The 17,532-nt window shown below is 41.7% G+C and overlaps 2 protein-coding genes across 3 annotated transcripts in view; one reads left to right on the plus strand and one right to left on the minus strand.

Annotated features, from left to right (window-relative positions):
* The window catches only part of NPNT (nephronectin), a 665,225-nt gene that overhangs the window by 429,711 nt on the left and 217,982 nt on the right, over window positions 1–17,532 (minus strand). The gene's annotated exons all lie outside the window — the stretch shown is intronic.
* TBCK (TBC1 domain containing kinase) overlaps window positions 1–17,532 on the plus strand; it is a 180,532-nt gene that overhangs the window by 71,927 nt on the left and 91,073 nt on the right. Inside the window, exons 16-20 of one of the 2 annotated variants that reach the window (XM_050944493.1) lie at window positions 978–1,040; window positions 2,731–2,857; window positions 3,557–3,607; window positions 9,828–9,911; window positions 16,177–16,262. In XM_050944493.1, coding sequence (XP_050800450.1) covers window positions 978–1,040; window positions 2,731–2,857; window positions 3,557–3,607; window positions 9,828–9,911; window positions 16,177–16,262 — 411 coding nt within the window. The remainder of the gene's footprint in view (window positions 1–977; window positions 1,041–2,730; window positions 2,858–3,556; window positions 3,608–9,827; window positions 9,912–16,176; window positions 16,263–17,532) is intronic. The other variant, XM_050944494.1, reaches the window with a different exon arrangement.

Here is a 17,532-nt window from a genome sequence, read left to right on the forward strand (position 1 = left end):
GTCCCGCATGGACCAGTTCTGAGTCCAGTTCTGTTCAATATCTTCATCAGTGATTTAGAGAATGGCATAGAGAGTACTTTTATAAAGTTTGCGGATGATACCAAGCTTGGAGGGGTTGCAAATGCTTTGACAGATAGGGTTAAAATTTAAACTGATCTGGGCAAACTGAAGAAATGGTCTGAAGTAAATAGGATGAAATTCAGTAAGAACAAATGCGAAGTACTCCACTTAGGAAGGAACAATCAGTTGCACACATACAAAATGGGAAAATGACTACTTAGAAAGGAGTACTACAGAGAGTGATCTAGGGGTCATAATGGGTCACAAGCTAAATATGAGACAACAGTGTAAAAAAAGCAAACATCATTCTGGAGTGTTGTAAGGAAGTGTTGTAAAGAAGACACGAGCAGTAATTCTGCTGTACTCCGCGCTGATTAGGCCTCAACTGGAGTATTGTGTCCAGTTCTGGGTGTCACATTTGAGGAAACATATGGACAAATTGGAGAAAGTCCAGAGAAGAGCAACAAAAATGATTAAAAGTGTAGAAAACATGATGTATGATGGAATATTGGAAAAAATAGGTTTGTTTGGTCTGGAAAAGAAAAGACTGATGGGTGGTCATAATATATACATACATAGTACATAAAAGGTTGTTACAAGGAAGAGGGAGAAAACTTGTTCTCTTTAACCTATGAGAATAGGACAAGAAGCATGGGAGATTTAGGTTGCACATTAACAAAATGTTCCTAATTGTCAGGCTGGTTAAGCACTGGTATAAATTGCCTCAGGAAGTTGTGAAATCTCCATCTTTGGATTACAAACACCTGTCAGGATGATCTAGATAATACTTAGACCTGCTGTTAAAGCAGGGGTCTGGGCTAGAAGACCTCTTGAGGTCCCTTCTAGTCCTACATTTCTATAGTTCTGTATATTCTAAGGGCTTTTTGTTTATTTAACATGTTCTTCTTACACTTTAGGGTGCCATTCAAACAAAATATGATGCCATTGATAAGGACACTCCAATTCCTACAGATAGACAAGTAAGATTCCTTTTTAGTTTCAAGTACTGTCACTTAAGATGTCAAAGGTGTTTTCCTCCTGTTAACTGTAAGTCAACTGTTTTACTGCAGCTGATGCTGCTGATTGTTATTTAATGTTAAAGTTTTTTCTCCCAGTTTTGTAATATGCTTGTTCAGCAGAAAGCAAATTGGAGGGCCACCAAAACCAAACAATAGTAACACAAATTTAACAAATACATAAAATGAAATCTTGTATTTGAGTCAAAAACAGTATTTTGAAACAACCAAAGGTAAAGATGTCATAAACAACCTAGCAAACATTTAAAAAAAGAAGTCCCTCTCCCCTCAATACTTATTATGCACCTTGGAATTAGATTCTGAAAGACACACATCATCTCCAAATCCCATCAGCTTCAACTGTTGCTGAAGGCATGGAGTACTTGGCGGAAATGGGTTCCTGTTTAGTTAGGTTCTCCAAGAAGTCCTGTCAAATGGTAAATGGCTAAAGTCCTACCAAATGGCTTTTCAACTTGCCCAAGAATTTTTTTTCATCAAATTGGGCCTTTTCTTATAATAAAGAACAAAGTGACATTAGCATGGTCTGAGGTAAACAGGATGAAGTTCAATAAAGATAAATGCAAAGTGCTCCACCTAGGAAGGAACAATCAGTTCACACATACAGAATGGGAAGAGACTGTCTAGGAAGGAGTATGGCAGAAAGAGATCTAGGGGTCATAGTAGACCACAAGCTTAATATGAGTCAACAGTGTGATACTGTTGCAAAAAAAGCAAACGTGATTCTGGGATGCATTAACAGGTGTGTTGTAAACAAGACACGAGAAGTCATTCTTCCGCTTTACTCTGCGCTGGTCAGGCCTCAGCTGGAGTATTCTGTCCAGTTCTGGGCACCGCATTTCAAGAAAGATGTGGAGAAATTGGAGAGGGTCCAGAGAAGAGCAACAAGAATGATTAAAGGTCTTGAGAACATGACCTATGAAGGAAGGCTGAAGGAATTGGGTTTGTTTAGTTTGGAAAAGAGAAGACTGAGAGGGGACGTGATAGCAGCTTTCAGGTATCTAAAAGGGTGTCATCAGGAGGAGGGAGAAAACTTGTTCACCTTAGCCTCCAATGATAGAACAAGAAGCAATGGGCTTAAACTGCATCCAGGGAGATTTAGGTTGGACATTAGGAAAAAGTTCCTAACTGTCAGGGTAGTTAAACACTGGAATAGATTGCCTAGGGAAGTTGTGGAATCTCCATCTCTGGAGATATTTAAGAGTAGGTTAGATAAATGTCTATTAGGGATGGTCTAGACAATATTTGGTCCTGCCATGAGGGCAGGGGACTGGACTCGATGACCTCTCGAGGTCTCTTCCAGTCCTGGAGTCTATGAGTCTATGAGCATCCTGAGAGATGCAATTTGAGAGTTGAGCTAGAAATCAGTACAACAAAAAATGCTCTTTTTTATTTTTATGGGGAGGGGCTGTATTTCAAAAGAATTATTTTGTATTTTTAATCTGTGTGTGCAGCTCATGGAATGCTCCCTTTTTCCCCAGTTCTGTTTTTGAAAATGAGGAAGAAAATGGATTATGTTGGTGGTCTGACCTAAATGCATTGGCTGCATTCCAGTTCTTTCAACGTTATGGGATTTCTGTGGTGCCACCTCTAATATCCATGTTCTCTTTTTTTTTAATGCTTGTCTGTATTGCAGATTGAGGTTGATATTCCTCGTTGTCATCAGTATGACGAGCTGCTGTCATCGCCAGAGGGTCATGCAAAGTTTAGACGGATATTGAAGGCCTGGGTAGTTTCTCATCCTGATCTTGTGTACTGGCAAGGTGCGTTCAACATCTTAGTAAGTTTAACCATTCAGTTGGAAATCTGTACAAAAGGGAAGATTTACTTTAAAATATATAGACACTTCCTAAGTAGATCAAAATCAAACACACACATTTCTTTTCTCTGCTGTTTCTCTTTTTTTTTTTTTTTTGTTCAGGAGAATTTAAACTTGGATTCAATTGTTCATTTACAGCAGTCAGTGTAGAAATGTCTGGAGAATATATCTGTGGCTTACTGAAAATTTAGCGTTCTTATACTTTCCATTCTATTTGTAATGTACATTTGCCCTAATTATGTTTTATAAAAATTGATCTTTCATCTTGCATTTTAGCATTCCTTAAACTTCATCCACTTTTGTTTTTAAAATGTTCTGTTGGCTAATGCTACTGAGTGCAAAGTTAAAAGTGCACTGAATAGTTAATAAGGTAGATTTTTTGGTGGAGCATTTCTGAAAAATGTGAAAAGGCTGGAAAAAGTCCAAATAATCTACTTAGTGTTGTACTTCTAGATTTTAAAATATTTTTATTTGCCTGCAGATTTCATAATGTACTATACAAAGAAAAAATAAGGGTAACATTACAGGTGTCTTAATGCACCTTAAATATGCAAGTCTATCTGCTAAATGAATGCATTTATATTGTGTTATGATAGTGAAAGAGCAGCTTTTCGTAGTTTATTTGCATTTTTTCTTCCCTCAGGTCTTGATTCGCTTTGTGCACCATTTCTGTACTTGAATTTTAACAATGAAGGTGAGTACCTCTCTAGAATAAAACCATATCTCCATCCGCCTCGTGTGCCTACGCATACAGTATGTACACGTGCTTTATATATCACAAACAGGGTATAAACAAGATTTCAGTGAGTTTTAACTACAAAGGAAGTTTGAAACTTCAGTTCTATTACTAAAATTGTTTGGAGCAAATGGTCTGCCGCCCACTGCTACATTTTCTTGAAGGATTTATATTTTAATTTTAACTCTCAAACTAATTACCAGATTCACTTGCAGATACTGAGAACATTTTATTCTTCTTCAAGTGGTTGCAGATGTGTATTCCACTCAAGTGTGTGCACTCCCAGTGACCAAAGTCAGAGAACTTTGTCTAGCAGTACTCGTAGGGCTGCCTCTTGTGCCTTCTGGCCCCTTAGTCCCTCCCCTGGCGGTTTAAGATTGGTGCCACTCCGACTTCCCTCTGTTCCTTTTCACGCTCCACGTTTGAGTCAGAGCATTCTGTGTGGTATTTACCTCACCTTTCTTTCTGTCCAGCATTTCTGGAATTTTCTGTACATAGTTAGTTAGCAGCTTAGGTTTAGTACCACCTTAGGTTTTTCATTAGTAGTAGTTAGCAGCAGTCTTTAGCCTGGTGGGATGCCCTCACCAGGTTTTAAACATTGTCCACTATGTGTGCTTACTGTGCCTAGGAGAGGGACACATTAATGAAAGGTGCTCCGTCTGCAAGTCGTTTAAATAAGAGAATGCAAGTGGTGAGGGGCTCGTTAAGCAGCACCTCCTGAAGCAGGCCATAGACCTGCTTCAGCACTGGTCACTTTATCCAGTCCCACAGAACCCTTCGAACCAACCTGAGACATTGCTCCAGGCTTGAGGTCACCTTTCCCCTAATACAGGGATCGACAACCTTTGGTATACAGTCCACCAGGGTAAGCCCCCTGGTGGACTGGGCCGGTTTACCTGCTGCGTCTGCAGGTTAGGCCGATCGCAGCTCCCACTGACCGTGGTTCACCACTCCATTGGCATACCAGGTGGCATCAGACTTGCTCTGTCTCTCTGTTCCTGTTTCTCCAATAATTCAGGAGCATTCACCTGCCATGGCTGCCACTGCTTTTTCTGCTGTGTCCTTGATGCTGTCTGGTTTGGTCACAGAATTGTGTCTCATTCATCAGCAACATCTTCTACAACACATAAATCTTAGTGCAGACTTGGGGTCAGCCTCCTTTTTGGTACTCAGTGTCTGCACTGCTGGACCCCTATCTTGGCACCAACACTGTTTTGGGATTGGTACCAGCCTCTGCTCCGTCATTATTGTTTGCTCTGGTACTGAGTGGAAGTGCGATGCTTCTTTCAGTACTGAAGGCATCAACTTCTCATCTATCCTCAATATCAATTCTATCTCTATAATAGTTTTTGGACAAGGCTGGTCATTTTCTTGCTCCGTTAGGGGTGGTTCATCTGTTAGCATTGTCTGACTTCAAGCACATATCGAGATCAAGTTCAGAGTCATCTTCCTCATCTCCCTACCTTGCAAGCAATGCTCAGATCACTATTTGTACTAAAGCTGCACCTTTCCTGCAGCAGGGGTAGACTCTCCTGGTCTAGTTACCTAGTGACTACAAATGTCTTACCCTTATTCTCATTGGCCTTCTTTGAATTTTTGGGACATTCCTCAGTCTGCAAGATCCCGTTCTTCGACCCCTTCTGGGGCAAGGTCACCAATCCTGGCTGCAGTCTGTCTTCCTTAGCCACTTCTATTTCAGACACGCTCTGAGGTCATTCCTCCTGAGCTGCTCCAGCCCAATCCTATCATACAGGAACAAAGTTCTCCCTCAGGAACCTCCATTCATCCTTTCTTCTTCCTTACCGCTTAACTCCATGGTACTAGACTCTTCTTCTCTTGTCCCTGAAGATGCCATGCCAGGACCTCTTGAAGCCTATGGCTTCTGCCTTGTGTATTCAAGCTGAGTTTGTGCAGGAGAATGTGCATAAATTGCTAGATATTTTCGAGTCCTTAACTCCAGGGAAGATGGCTTTACCGATTATATGAAGCTTGGAATATCCCACCTACCGCAAAGCATTCTGAGAAATTGTATTATGTTCCTAATGAAGGGCTGTGATTGTTTGTATTCTCATTCATTCCCAAACTCTCTCATTGTAACAGCAGTGAACAACAGATTACAGCTGAGGAGATGCAAGTCCACGCCTAAGGACAAAGAGTCTAATAGGCTGGACTTGATGGGGAGAAAAAATTACTCTACTTCATCATTACAGATGCGTATTGCAAATCAGCAGGCGCTGTTATCTAAATATGACTTTGTCCATTAGGATACTGTGTCCAAATTTGCACACGAGTTAATGAAATTCTGCAAGGAAGAGTTTTTAATGCATTTATTGCAGGGGGCCACCTGGTGATCAAAATGTTGTTGCATCTGGCTCTGATCATGTCAGACACTTTCTCCAGAATTAAGGCATCAGCTGTGACTGTAAGAAGGGCTTCATGGTTACAGAATTCTGTCCGAGCATAAAGGATTTAGTTTACATTCATTGGGTTTTATACCCTAGCCACAAAGAGACATCATTATGGAGGACAAGAGCAACTTCAGCAATATTGCTCACATCTATTTTTCTGACATTTATCCTTCACTGTTAGGCAGCAGGAAGGAACATTCATGGCCCACCATACAATTTCCACCATCAGATGTGGCCCTCGGGTCAAAAAGTTTGCCCACCCCTGTCTTAACCTCCGTGGTGGCCAATTCTTAACTGTCCCATAAGCCGCTGGAATATAGGATGTTATCCACCTGGAAATTGTTTGCAAGGAGACCACTTTACCCTTCATTTAATCCACAAAGGAAACAAAACGATGAGCGTGACAAGCTGCTGGAGATACGCAGAGCTATGAGACACAGTTACTCCTCTCAGCCTCAGGAAGTGGTAGGAGCTTTGCTGTAGCTAAGCTGTGCCAACTCCCTGGCACACCACCTTCTTCGCCTTGCTAGCAAACTTCTCAGGGCTCTCCCAGCCCCAACCTTGCCTAGTAGGTAACAGTCAGATCCAGCGCCAGAGTTCCTCAGGGATGTCGCTGCAATGCACAGCCCTATCACTGTCCGTACACAGCTGATTTTAAGTTTACTGCTCCTTTAAAGAGACAAACGGCTGCTTGACTGGAGATAACAACACTTCAAATCAATCAAAGCACTGGTTTGCTTTAAATAAAAAGTAAAACAGGTTTATTCAATCAAAAAGAGATTTTAAGTGAGTTCAAATATAAGGGATAAAGATAGAAAAGGTTACAAACAAACAAAATAACTAACTTAACAAGTATAGTCTTTGTTCAAGGTCGCTTCCTTAACAATCTTCCTTTTCCAGCAATGTCTGACTAGCTCTTTCCTGGTCTCTTCAAGTGAAGGATAACTTAGGGGTTCTCTACCCCTCTCTTTGTCATCCTGTAATCTATTGAAAATCTTCTCTCTCAGAATTCATTGGCCCTGCTTCAAGAGGCAGGAAGGGTTCCTGGCGGTGCACTCTCCAATCCCCTGTCAAGACTGTTAAGTGATCAATTTTTCCCCACTTGCTTTCCTGATAGCTTTGTTCGCATGGCATGCAAATATGCTTTTCTTTGTCTTTTGGTCACAACTTGCTCAATTACTGGATTCCTTTGTCTTGAAAAAGCCTATTTAATGCTTGGTTTAAACATATTTTAACTACTGTATAATCTTCTGTAGGTTGAACGTACAAACATCACACAAGCATATTAATGATCAGTGGATTATTGATTTTCCAATGACATTGTACATGACACCTTTTAGACACAGATTAGAATAACAGTGAGTTGGGGTACACTGAGCTGGTCGGGCCAGCTGAAACTCACTGCTAGATACAAATAAGCCTCTTACATTGTGGCACAGAGATGCTCTTAGGGACACAGTGGGGAAAATGAAATAAATGACTTCATTCTTTCCAAGTCAAATGCCAAGCACCCCCTCATATCAAAGGAATGAAGATGCTGCGCCTACATTTGTATGAGGCTTGGGAAAATATACAGGTTAATAATTGCCTACTTAAGATGAAAATGTGAAACACCTTTAGACAGAAACTTAGGATGAGGCCTGAAGGGTATTCAGAAGGTTCACCATTAGGGCCTGCAGCTCACTAACTCTTCTTACAGAAGTTGTAGCCACAGGAATGATGCCTTTTGGCACAGGAGAGAGAGAAAACGAGTTACCAAGTGCTCCAATGGTGGATCCATAAGGACAGTCAATTGAGTGTTAAGGTCCCACTGAGAATTATTTCCTTTACTGGTGGAAAGAGATAAATAATCCTTCTCAATATCTGACTACCATGGAGTTCAAGATAACAGATTTCCTTTGGACCAGAGGCTGAAAAACCAAAATTGCCATTAAATGGACTCTCTGAACTAATAGACAGACTAGACGACTGAGGGAATAACAAGTACTCCTTCTGATACTGCTTGTGAGTCATCTGAGTGGAATACACGTCTGCAACAACTCGAAGAAGAAAAGACCTACCTGTCCAGTAACTGTTCTTCGAAATGCAGGTGCAGGCATGTATTCCATGGCCCTCCTTCTCTCCCCTCTGAATCAAAAACTCAACTCTGATGTTCTGTGTGAAGGAACTGAGGGGGTTTGGGGCTTAGCCGTTAATTTGCCAGGAGAGGGTGGGGAGAAGTGTCCAGAAGGTGTAAGCACCACTCCGATGGTACTTCTAGGCAAAGTTCTCTGACTTTGGTGCACTGCATGCGCATACACCTAAGGGTAATACATATCTGCACCCATATCTTGAACAATAGTTTCTGTACCGGTAAGTAACTGTTATTTCTGTACTGAAAGACAAAGTGCTGAAATTTTGGGGAGAATACACTGTATCCTTCAGGTAACAAAGTGGTTGAATCCCTACTTTAGGTACAAAATTTGTTTTTACCCATAGACCTGCCAGTAGCACTTCCGTAATATACATATATACATGCCTCTTTTTCTGTGAATGTTCTGTAGTGGAGCCTGGTTTCTACTCTCTTGATTCTAGTTTTCCAAGTCCTTAGCTCAAGTAAGATCCTACATGAAAACCAGATAGCTTAGTCTCAGTCCAGGCAAAACACCCTTTGTCTTGGTGGTTCACAATCTTGAGGGGCTTAGTGGACCATCCCAGCCCCTGGATTCTTACTCACTGCAGCATTCCAAAGCTGTCTCTCATATCCTGCTAGTTTAAAAGTTGTAACCTTTCCTGTCATTTGCAGACAGCAGTACAATTACACATACTTAGTCATTTCTTTGCCGTTGATAGGACATAAGAAACCAATCAAGAGCAACTTTTATCAGTGCATAGTAAAAATAAACAGTTTAGGACTGGTAGTAAAGATTTGTTGTGGCAGTTGTTTGTGTTCTGGTAAGGCCTGAGACCACAATCTAGATCAGAATCCCATTTTGCTAGATCCTGTATGTACTAGAGAGAGCGAGGGAGACCAAACCACACAGGGCAGATGTTAGTCACATCACTTATTGTGCTTTTGGAAGGCACTCAGCTACTAGGGTGGTGAGGGTGGAATAAGAATTTCTATACAGTAGAAACAGTCTAACGATCAAAATTATAATTAGAAGAGGTAGAAAAAATCTGAGATGAAGTGTTTTGTCCAGTGTCAAGAAGTCGGTGGCAGACTGTAATTGAATTCTGATCTCTTGAGTTTCAGTTCAGTGCCATAGCCACAAGATTATCCTTCATTCCTAAAGAATTCTTTTAAAAAACTCTATTGCAACTACAAGCAGACTTTAGGTAGGCAGATGTGGTCACTCAGGTTTTGGAACTTGGACAAGGTTAATGCCTATATTACAGTAATTGATATGGGAACACTACTGATCTGAAAGTCCCAAATTTTTGTACTTAACCTCAAAACCAATACATGGGAAAACTGAATTTGTTTGGATTGTGTAACTTTTCAACATAGACCAGCTTCTGTAGACATAGACCAGTTAGCAGATCAGTTGTATTGCAATTGTTCATTGCATAATCAATAGCAATAGGATATTTCTTGAGTAGCTTTAAAATATTTTTTTAAAGAAAAAGTGTTGTTTTTCATGCATTTTACGCTGTTAGTTACTATGTGTACAGACTGATAACAAATCAGGTATAAATACTACTTCAGTAATGAATGTTTTCTAGTGTAAAGATGTTTCTTGTACGCTCTACCTTCCTAGCTAATGTTGCTTGTGCTAATTCTCTTTTAGCTCTTGCCTATGCCTGCATGTCTGCTTTTATTCCCAAGTACCTGTATAACTTCTTTTTGAAGGATAATTCTCATGTCATTCAAGGTAGGTTGGTGTTCATTTTCCCTTTTCTTCTAATAAGAGAGTTCATGGAGTAGTTATTAATGCTGTGTTTTCAGTAAATTTGTTTTTTCTTTAGTGGCTTTTTAATTGACAAGTAGAAGCATAACCTTTCAGCATTATAGAAATACCTACTTATACCTTCAAGTGAAGGAGCAACGGCAAAACCAAACAAAAATAAGTAGGGAAGCATGTGAAGATGAAAAACTAACCAACAAACAGAAGCAGCAGCAGCAAAAAAAATGCTTGCTGCTCTCTGAAGCGGTTTTAAGCAGGAACCAATCAATATAATGAAATCAGAATCCTAGAATCCCTCTGCACTTCCTGTCATGGTGTTCTATCATTGAGGCAATCCAAAGCCACTTTATTGCAGAATGCCATTCTGCTTCAGAGCAGAAGGCGAAAGGAGCAGTAGATACCAGTGTGTTTAGAGAATACATTTACTTTAGTAGAGGGTCGGGAGTCTGAGGGGAGTGCCGTATGCCTACACTTAAAGTGCTGTGGTGGCACAGCTGCAGTGTTTCAGGGAAGACACTTGCTACGACGGGAGGGATCATCCCCTCACTGTAGATAATCCACCTTCCTGAAAGGTAGTGGCCCAGGTGTATGGAAGAATTCTTCTGTTGACCGAGTCCTGTCTCCTCTGGAAGTTATGTTGGCTTAACTGTGGCTGTAGCTACACTAGAGAGCTTCCAGCAGCACAGCTGCATCTAATGTCAATCTAGTATAGCCACTGTGCACCGACAGGAGTGAGCTCTCCTGTCAGCTTAATTACTCCAGAGCCCATGAGCGGTAGTAGCTGTCAGCAGGAGAAGCTGTCCTGCCAGCATAGCGTCATGCACACTGGCACTTAAATTGGCATATGTTAATAAATGGCTAATTCACACCACTGAATGATATCTCTTATTTCGACTTAAGCTGTAGTGTAGCCATGGCCTATATCTGTCAAGGCTGTAGATTTTTTCATACTCTTGAGAGAACTAGCTACGTGGATGTAACTTTTCAACATAGACCAGTTGGTAGATCAGTTGTATTGCTGAGCTGAGGACAAGTCTTCCGGAGCCCTGAGGAAACTGCTTCATAGCTCCTGGATGTTATTTTTTGGGCTCAATAGTCCTATAAGTAAATAGGTGGAGGGGTGGGCTCTCAGTTCCTTTTAACATGGAGACAAAGTGGAGAAGAAATTTGGGAGGATTGGGAAGCCTCCCAGAGAAGATTTGCTGAAGTCATCCTATTTGAATAACAAATTTAAAGCATAGAGGGTCTTTACTTCAGTCCCCACTCTGATGTCCTCCTTGTCATCCTTTTCCCCATCACTAGCCCTTAAATGCCCACTTGACAGCAATTCTGACAAGCATTATTCTAATTTGAATGATTTAACTTGTGCTGTTTGTAAAGGCTTGGCTACACTTGCACTTGATAGCGCAATAAAGCCTCCAAGAGTGCTCTACCTTACTCCTCTTCCACACTGGCAAGGCATGGAGAGCGCTCTGACTCCCTGGCTAGAGCGGTCTTGGTATTCCACCTCCCCGAGAGGATTAAGAGCTGTTGCGTATTGGGTGAATTGCTGCAGCTCCAGTGTAAATGAGGAGTGACGTTATTACGCACTGATTGACCTCCAGAAGCGTCCCGTGATCCGCTTAACTGAAGTGGTCTCTCTTGTCTTTGTTGTGAACTTGGGAGGTGGAAGTGCCCTCTCAAAGCTCTGGTTCTGAGACGGGCTGCTTATCTGGTCTGAGAAAAAAACAGACAGCTACTGTTTCCCTTTGAGTGAGTGAGATAGAGGCAAGGGGGCTCCATTTGGAGTGCGGACTGCTCGAGGAAAAGAACCAAACAGCTACTGTTTGCTCTGAGTGAGTGAGAGAGAGGTGGAGCAGGGTGGGGGATCTGAACTTACGAGATAGAGTGCTGACACACTCTCAGCACCCCAAAAACCCACTCTCTCTCCCCCCACACTCCCTGTCACACTCCACACACCCCACTTTTGAAAAGCACATTGCAGCCTCTTGAATGCTCAGATAGCTGCCCATAATGCACCGCTCCCAATGCAGCTGCAAGTGCTACAAATGTAACCACGCCAGTGCACTTGCAGCTCTCAGTGTGGACAGACTGGAGCGCTTTCCCTAGTGCACTCCACGAAGGCTGGTTTAACTTAAATCACTCTACAGCTGCAAGTGTAGCCATAGATTCATGAGTCAGAAGTGTGTCTTAATAGCTTGGTTAGGGCATGGTCTCTGTTGACCTAACAATGTTTTTTGTCTTGGGAGTCAAGTTGGCAGCTGTATGAAAAGGAACAGAACATTATTCCGCAGAAACGTTAGTTTGAGCATACAGGAAAATACTTCTGAAATCTCTCTTGCTTTTTTATTTATTTATTTATCTAGCAGGGGGGAGTAGAGATGGAAAATTAATGCTAAAAATGTAGATGTTGTTAAACATGATGGATAGCTTCTCACTTTTTCTCATTGGTTACTACGATTTGTACCTATTTAACAAATAATAGATCTTGCTGAAATGCACCACATGCACTTATAATCCACAAATAAACGTTATTACAATACTTTCCCTGTATGTCTTCTCCCTTCATGTCCAAAAAGACATAGGAAAGTTCTCAGACGGTCAACAAAAATGATTAGACATTAAGATTGGGGTAGACAGTAATATGAGGAGCGGCTAAAAGATTAGGACTGCATAGTTTGGAATAGAGATAAGTGAGAGGGGAGGGGTGACCGGGACACATGAAATAATGAATGGCATGGAGAAGGCCAGTCAGGAGATACTCTGTTTGCACTCTGTCATAATATAAAGGCAAAGGGGCACTTGATGAAACTAAAGGAGCATATTTTTAAAGAATAAAATCAACTGTTATTTTATACAATAAATAATTTGCCTGTGGAATTAACTGCTTTAGGCTATTTTAAGGCCAGTAGCTTAGTGAGATTTTTTTTAAAAGTTGAGACAGTGATATGTAGAAGAATATCATTTGTAGTGTTGCTAACTAGGATATAATGAGAGTTCTTGATCTTCATGTGTCCAGGCCTGAAAAAATTACCAGATGGGGATAGGAACATGGTAGGATATTGCATAAGTAAATGTATTTGTGGTCTTTACATCTTGCACTGCAGCATCTGGTATGGGGATATTGGACTAGCTGGACTGTGAGTGTGTTCTGATTTGTTAGTTTCTAGCTGGTGGTGTTCAACGTCAACATATTAATTCAGTTCTAAAGGAAGGTTTTGTGATGGTTTGTTTAGTTTGGTGAGCTTTTTCCTATTCCCTGGAAACACTGTGAGGAACATGTCAGGATGGATCATGTCTGATTACATCACTATAATTTTAGCACTTCACCCCTTAATGGAATAAAAATCTTTCCCAGTGCAGAAAGGTGCAGCATATCTCATTTCTGTGTCTGCCCTAAGCAGTTAAAGCATAGTTTGTCAGATTTATCAGATGCATTTCCCCATATGAAGTAAGATGTAAGAGCAATTAAAGGTTTATAGCTATAGAATATCAAATTATGACAAAGAATAATTCATATCATAAAATTCCAGCAACTGTGTTTGTTAAGACCTAAATTATATGGTTTCATGAAGGATTGTGTCTCTTCAATAGATCCTTCATTAATCATGTAATCCCACACAATAATTATTTTGAGTCTGGCTATACAAATAAAAATGATATTTAATAAACTATAGTGTATCTGTGCAGAACCACTGTAGGCACAAATTCTTTGTTTAAAAGGAAATGTGCTTTAGGGAAGTTAATTGTGAATCTGTTTCCATCAGCACATATCTGAATGTATGTGGTTACTGGCTTATATGGCTAGGTCTGCACTACCAGCTTATGTCAGTATAACTACGTTATCCACACCCCTGAGTGACATTATTATACCAACCTAACCCCTGATGTAGACAGAGCTATGTCAACAGGGAGAAGCTCTCCCCTCGACATCGGTAGTATCTTCACTAAGCGATACAGCAGCGCAGAGGGTGCAGCTATGCTGCTGCAGTACTGGAAGTGTATAAAAGCCCTGTACCTTACCCGTGGTTGCTGGGTATTTTATTAACTCGTGTGAGCACTGAATGTGGGGAAAACTAAATTAAGCATGGCTTGTCCAACCACCTTGTTTGGATAATACATGCATACAATGAGACTGGGGGCTTGTCTTCACTGCAGTATTAGCTCAAGATGTAACTTGAGTGTTGCCCCTAACATGACTCCTGTTCATGCATAAAAATCCCTAGCTTGAGTTAAGTGGTACTTTAAACTTTAGCAAGCTGTTCTGTCAGAATGAGAGTTCAAACTTGAGTGAATCTGTCACTGGAGCTAGTAAAGCAGTGAGGATGCAGCTACGCTGTCTTAGTTTTCACTGCTTAAAAAGGTGTGATTTTTATGGCCAGATAACAAACACATGATTGTTATCTTGTTGCAAAATCCTAAGTGGAGACAGAGGACTTGTGCCCAGGGCTCTGAGGTCCAAATTCACACCTTGATTGTAGGAGCTCTGGGCACATGGGACCATCACAACAAGCCGGTGCTGAGAGTGTGCAGAGTTGGTCGGTGCTACGCCTGGCTCGCGAGACAGCTCATGGTGTCCGACACCATCAGGTGGTCCAGAGACATCTACACGGAACACATCACAGGACACCGTCAGTACCAGGTTGAGTAATCGAGTGGGCAATAACCACTTCCTTCCTTCCCTGACAAACCAAGGGATGCACCCCACCTGTGTACTTATTCACTACACCAATACTGATTTGGATTCTAAATACATTCTATGGGTGGTGTACCCCAGGCCACTTGTCCACAGATGTTTTAAAAATCTCCTACACCCCAATCTGGATCTGTGCTGGTTATGTACTATGTATGCATCTTGTGAACCTTGTAACCGATACTTGTAACCCCTCATAACTCAAGCCTGACCCCAGATGTACCTTCCCTCTTAATTTGTGTAAATTTGATTTTAAACATTAGCTTTAATAAAAATTTTCATGATGAGGTAGATCGGTGAGGTCAGCATTATGTCTCCACCCCTCCCGTGCCCACCCTGACATGTGATTAACCTCATCTAGTTTACTTCACAGTAAAAACCAAAGTGCCTTGTATTCACTATGTTTTACAGTGGGATAGCTGATGTGCATTAATTATCCACGAGTAAAACACACCTTTTTTTGATCAGTGAAATCAAGCCATATATTGCTATTCCAATCATTCCGTGCAGCTGATCCATTGTGCAGATCAAGGGTTGATTTGCAGTGTGAGAACTCTCACTGGGGCTAGGCTAAGTCAGGGTGTTGACTGAATGAAGATAACTCAAGACAAAAGACAAGACCTGATTCCAGTATTTGTGAACGGAATGCTTGCAAATTAAGGAGGGAGCAGTTTGGAGACTTTCTGAGGCACTATAGCAGCACTTACTGACCACTCAGTTAAGAAGCTATTATTAAAAGGTGTCTGGCTATGACTCCTTGGCATGAAGATGCTGCCTTAGCAGAGCCTTTGATGGAGGGACCTGGCAATCTCTGCCATAGGGGCAGGGTTATGCAGTGCCAGGCAGCAGCACTGTTTGGAAATTTGAGAACTTTGTGGAAGGGAAAGAGAAATGCAACCTGTCATGAAATTGCGGGGATAAAGTCTCTTGATTCTGATTCTAAGAGAGGCTCCACTTGCAGATAGAAGGCAAATGAAATTGTGTGCAAGGGAGAGTAAGTGGAGAGAAGCCTTTAAGGGGATTAACTTCCATTTTGGCTCCTCCAAAATTAAATGTGAATGATGATTAAGGCAATTGGGTTAAACTGTCCCTTTCAGCTTGATGTGTAGAACTCACGAGATGGTAGCTATGTTGACAGGAGAAGGTGGTCCTGTCAACATAGCGCTGTCTACATTGGGGGTTAGGTCGGCATAACTATATCACTCGGGGTATGGATTTTCCGTACCTCGATCGACATAGTTATAACAGCATAAGTTCCTAGTGTTAGACCAAGCCTGAGAGTAAAAGCGATAGAAGCTGTGTACTGTTGAAGATGCACATGGTATAAACAGAGAAAAAACTTAAAATGGCTTTTTAAAAATGTATTTAATCCTAATGGATAATATAATAGTTAAAATGGTGTTGCATGTATAAAGAAAAGTGCAAGTTTCATAATTAATACTGTTCCAGGTACATGTATTCCTTGTGTGTGAGTTAAGTGTGCAGTTGTGTGTTGTTCTCTTTTTTTGGCAATAATCTTTAACATCGTTGTCATTTCAGAATACCTGACAGTGTTCTCCCAGATGATTGCATTCCATGACCCAGAGCTGAGTAACCATCTCAATGAAATTGGCTTTATTCCAGATGTAAGTGTTAAGGGTTCTTGTAAATGCTGTGTAATGAAGCCAAAGAGGAGAAAAAAGGAAGAGAGGGTAATTCTAATAGGGTGTTCCTAAATTGTTGCTGACACAGTGAAAGTTGCATACGGAAGAACTTTACTTCTAACACTGAAAGTTTGATGTGGACACAGTGGCAAAATGAGGACAGAGACATGCATATCATTAAGTGGCAGGCAGTAACTTTTATTAAATTTCAGCACCAGGGAGGGGCACTACCTGCCATCACTCATGGTCTCTTATACTAGGCATTTATTTAGCTCAAGTGGGTCAGGGAGGGGGGAGAGAGGGCTACAGGACTCCTTACCATATAACCTGTAACTGGCACCAGGATTACAGGACTCCTTACCATACAACCCATAACACAAGGTAGGCTATCCTCACCCTACCCCCCAATACTCAGCCCTACCATGAGGGGGACAGAGGGTACAGCAGGATGGGGACATCAGCCAGTGAAGACCGCAAGGTCCCACCACCAAAATCCCAGGTCTTCCACCTCCTGGGAACTGTTCATTTTATTCTCTTAACTGCACTGGAAACTGGCCACAAGTTTCAGCAAATAAACAACTTCATCCCAGTACCTCAGTTAGGTACTAAGTGAGTTCCTACTTAACCCACTGTGGCTTGCAGGTGCAGCGAGGAAGGCAAAAAACTTCATGGTCCTCCTCCAGATGTCCCGTGGGAGAAAAAATTATTTCATAACCTCCTGAACAGGCAATAGGATAGTCCCACAGCATCTGTCGGGCTAGGTTCCCATTCCTAGTTTGGGTGGGTAGAATGGTCTGCTTGAACTAAGCCAAAAGATGCTCCATATGGTACCTGCCTTGAGCTAAATCCTGGGAGCTAGGGAGTGCTGGATAATCAACATGCCTTTTCCCTTGGCCAATGGGTGCTAGAGACTCCCAGGGTAAGAGCTATTTATTGTCCCTTGGCGAGTGTCTCCCTCCCTTGCTACTGGGACTGCTCCCCTTTTGCCCCTTGGCTCCTACCAATTGATTCTGGTGGGTGGCGTTTCTCAAAGGGCTTACGATTAAGACTCAGATTTTGTCATGGATATTTTTAGTAAAGGTCACGGACAGGTCATGGGTAATATAGACAAATTCACAGAAGCCCGTGACCAGTCCCTGACTTTTACTAAAATTATCCATGATACAATGGGAAGGGACTGGGCAGATGCTGAGTGGCTGGGAGCTCAGGGGGGCTCAGAGCCCTTAGGGTCCCCCTGCCCACTCCCTAGTGG

Source organism: Gopherus flavomarginatus, chromosome 3 (genome assembly GCF_025201925.1).
Source record: "Gopherus flavomarginatus isolate rGopFla2 chromosome 3, rGopFla2.mat.asm, whole genome shotgun sequence".
In the NCBI taxonomy this organism is placed as follows: Eukaryota; Metazoa; Chordata; order Testudines; family Testudinidae; genus Gopherus; species Gopherus flavomarginatus.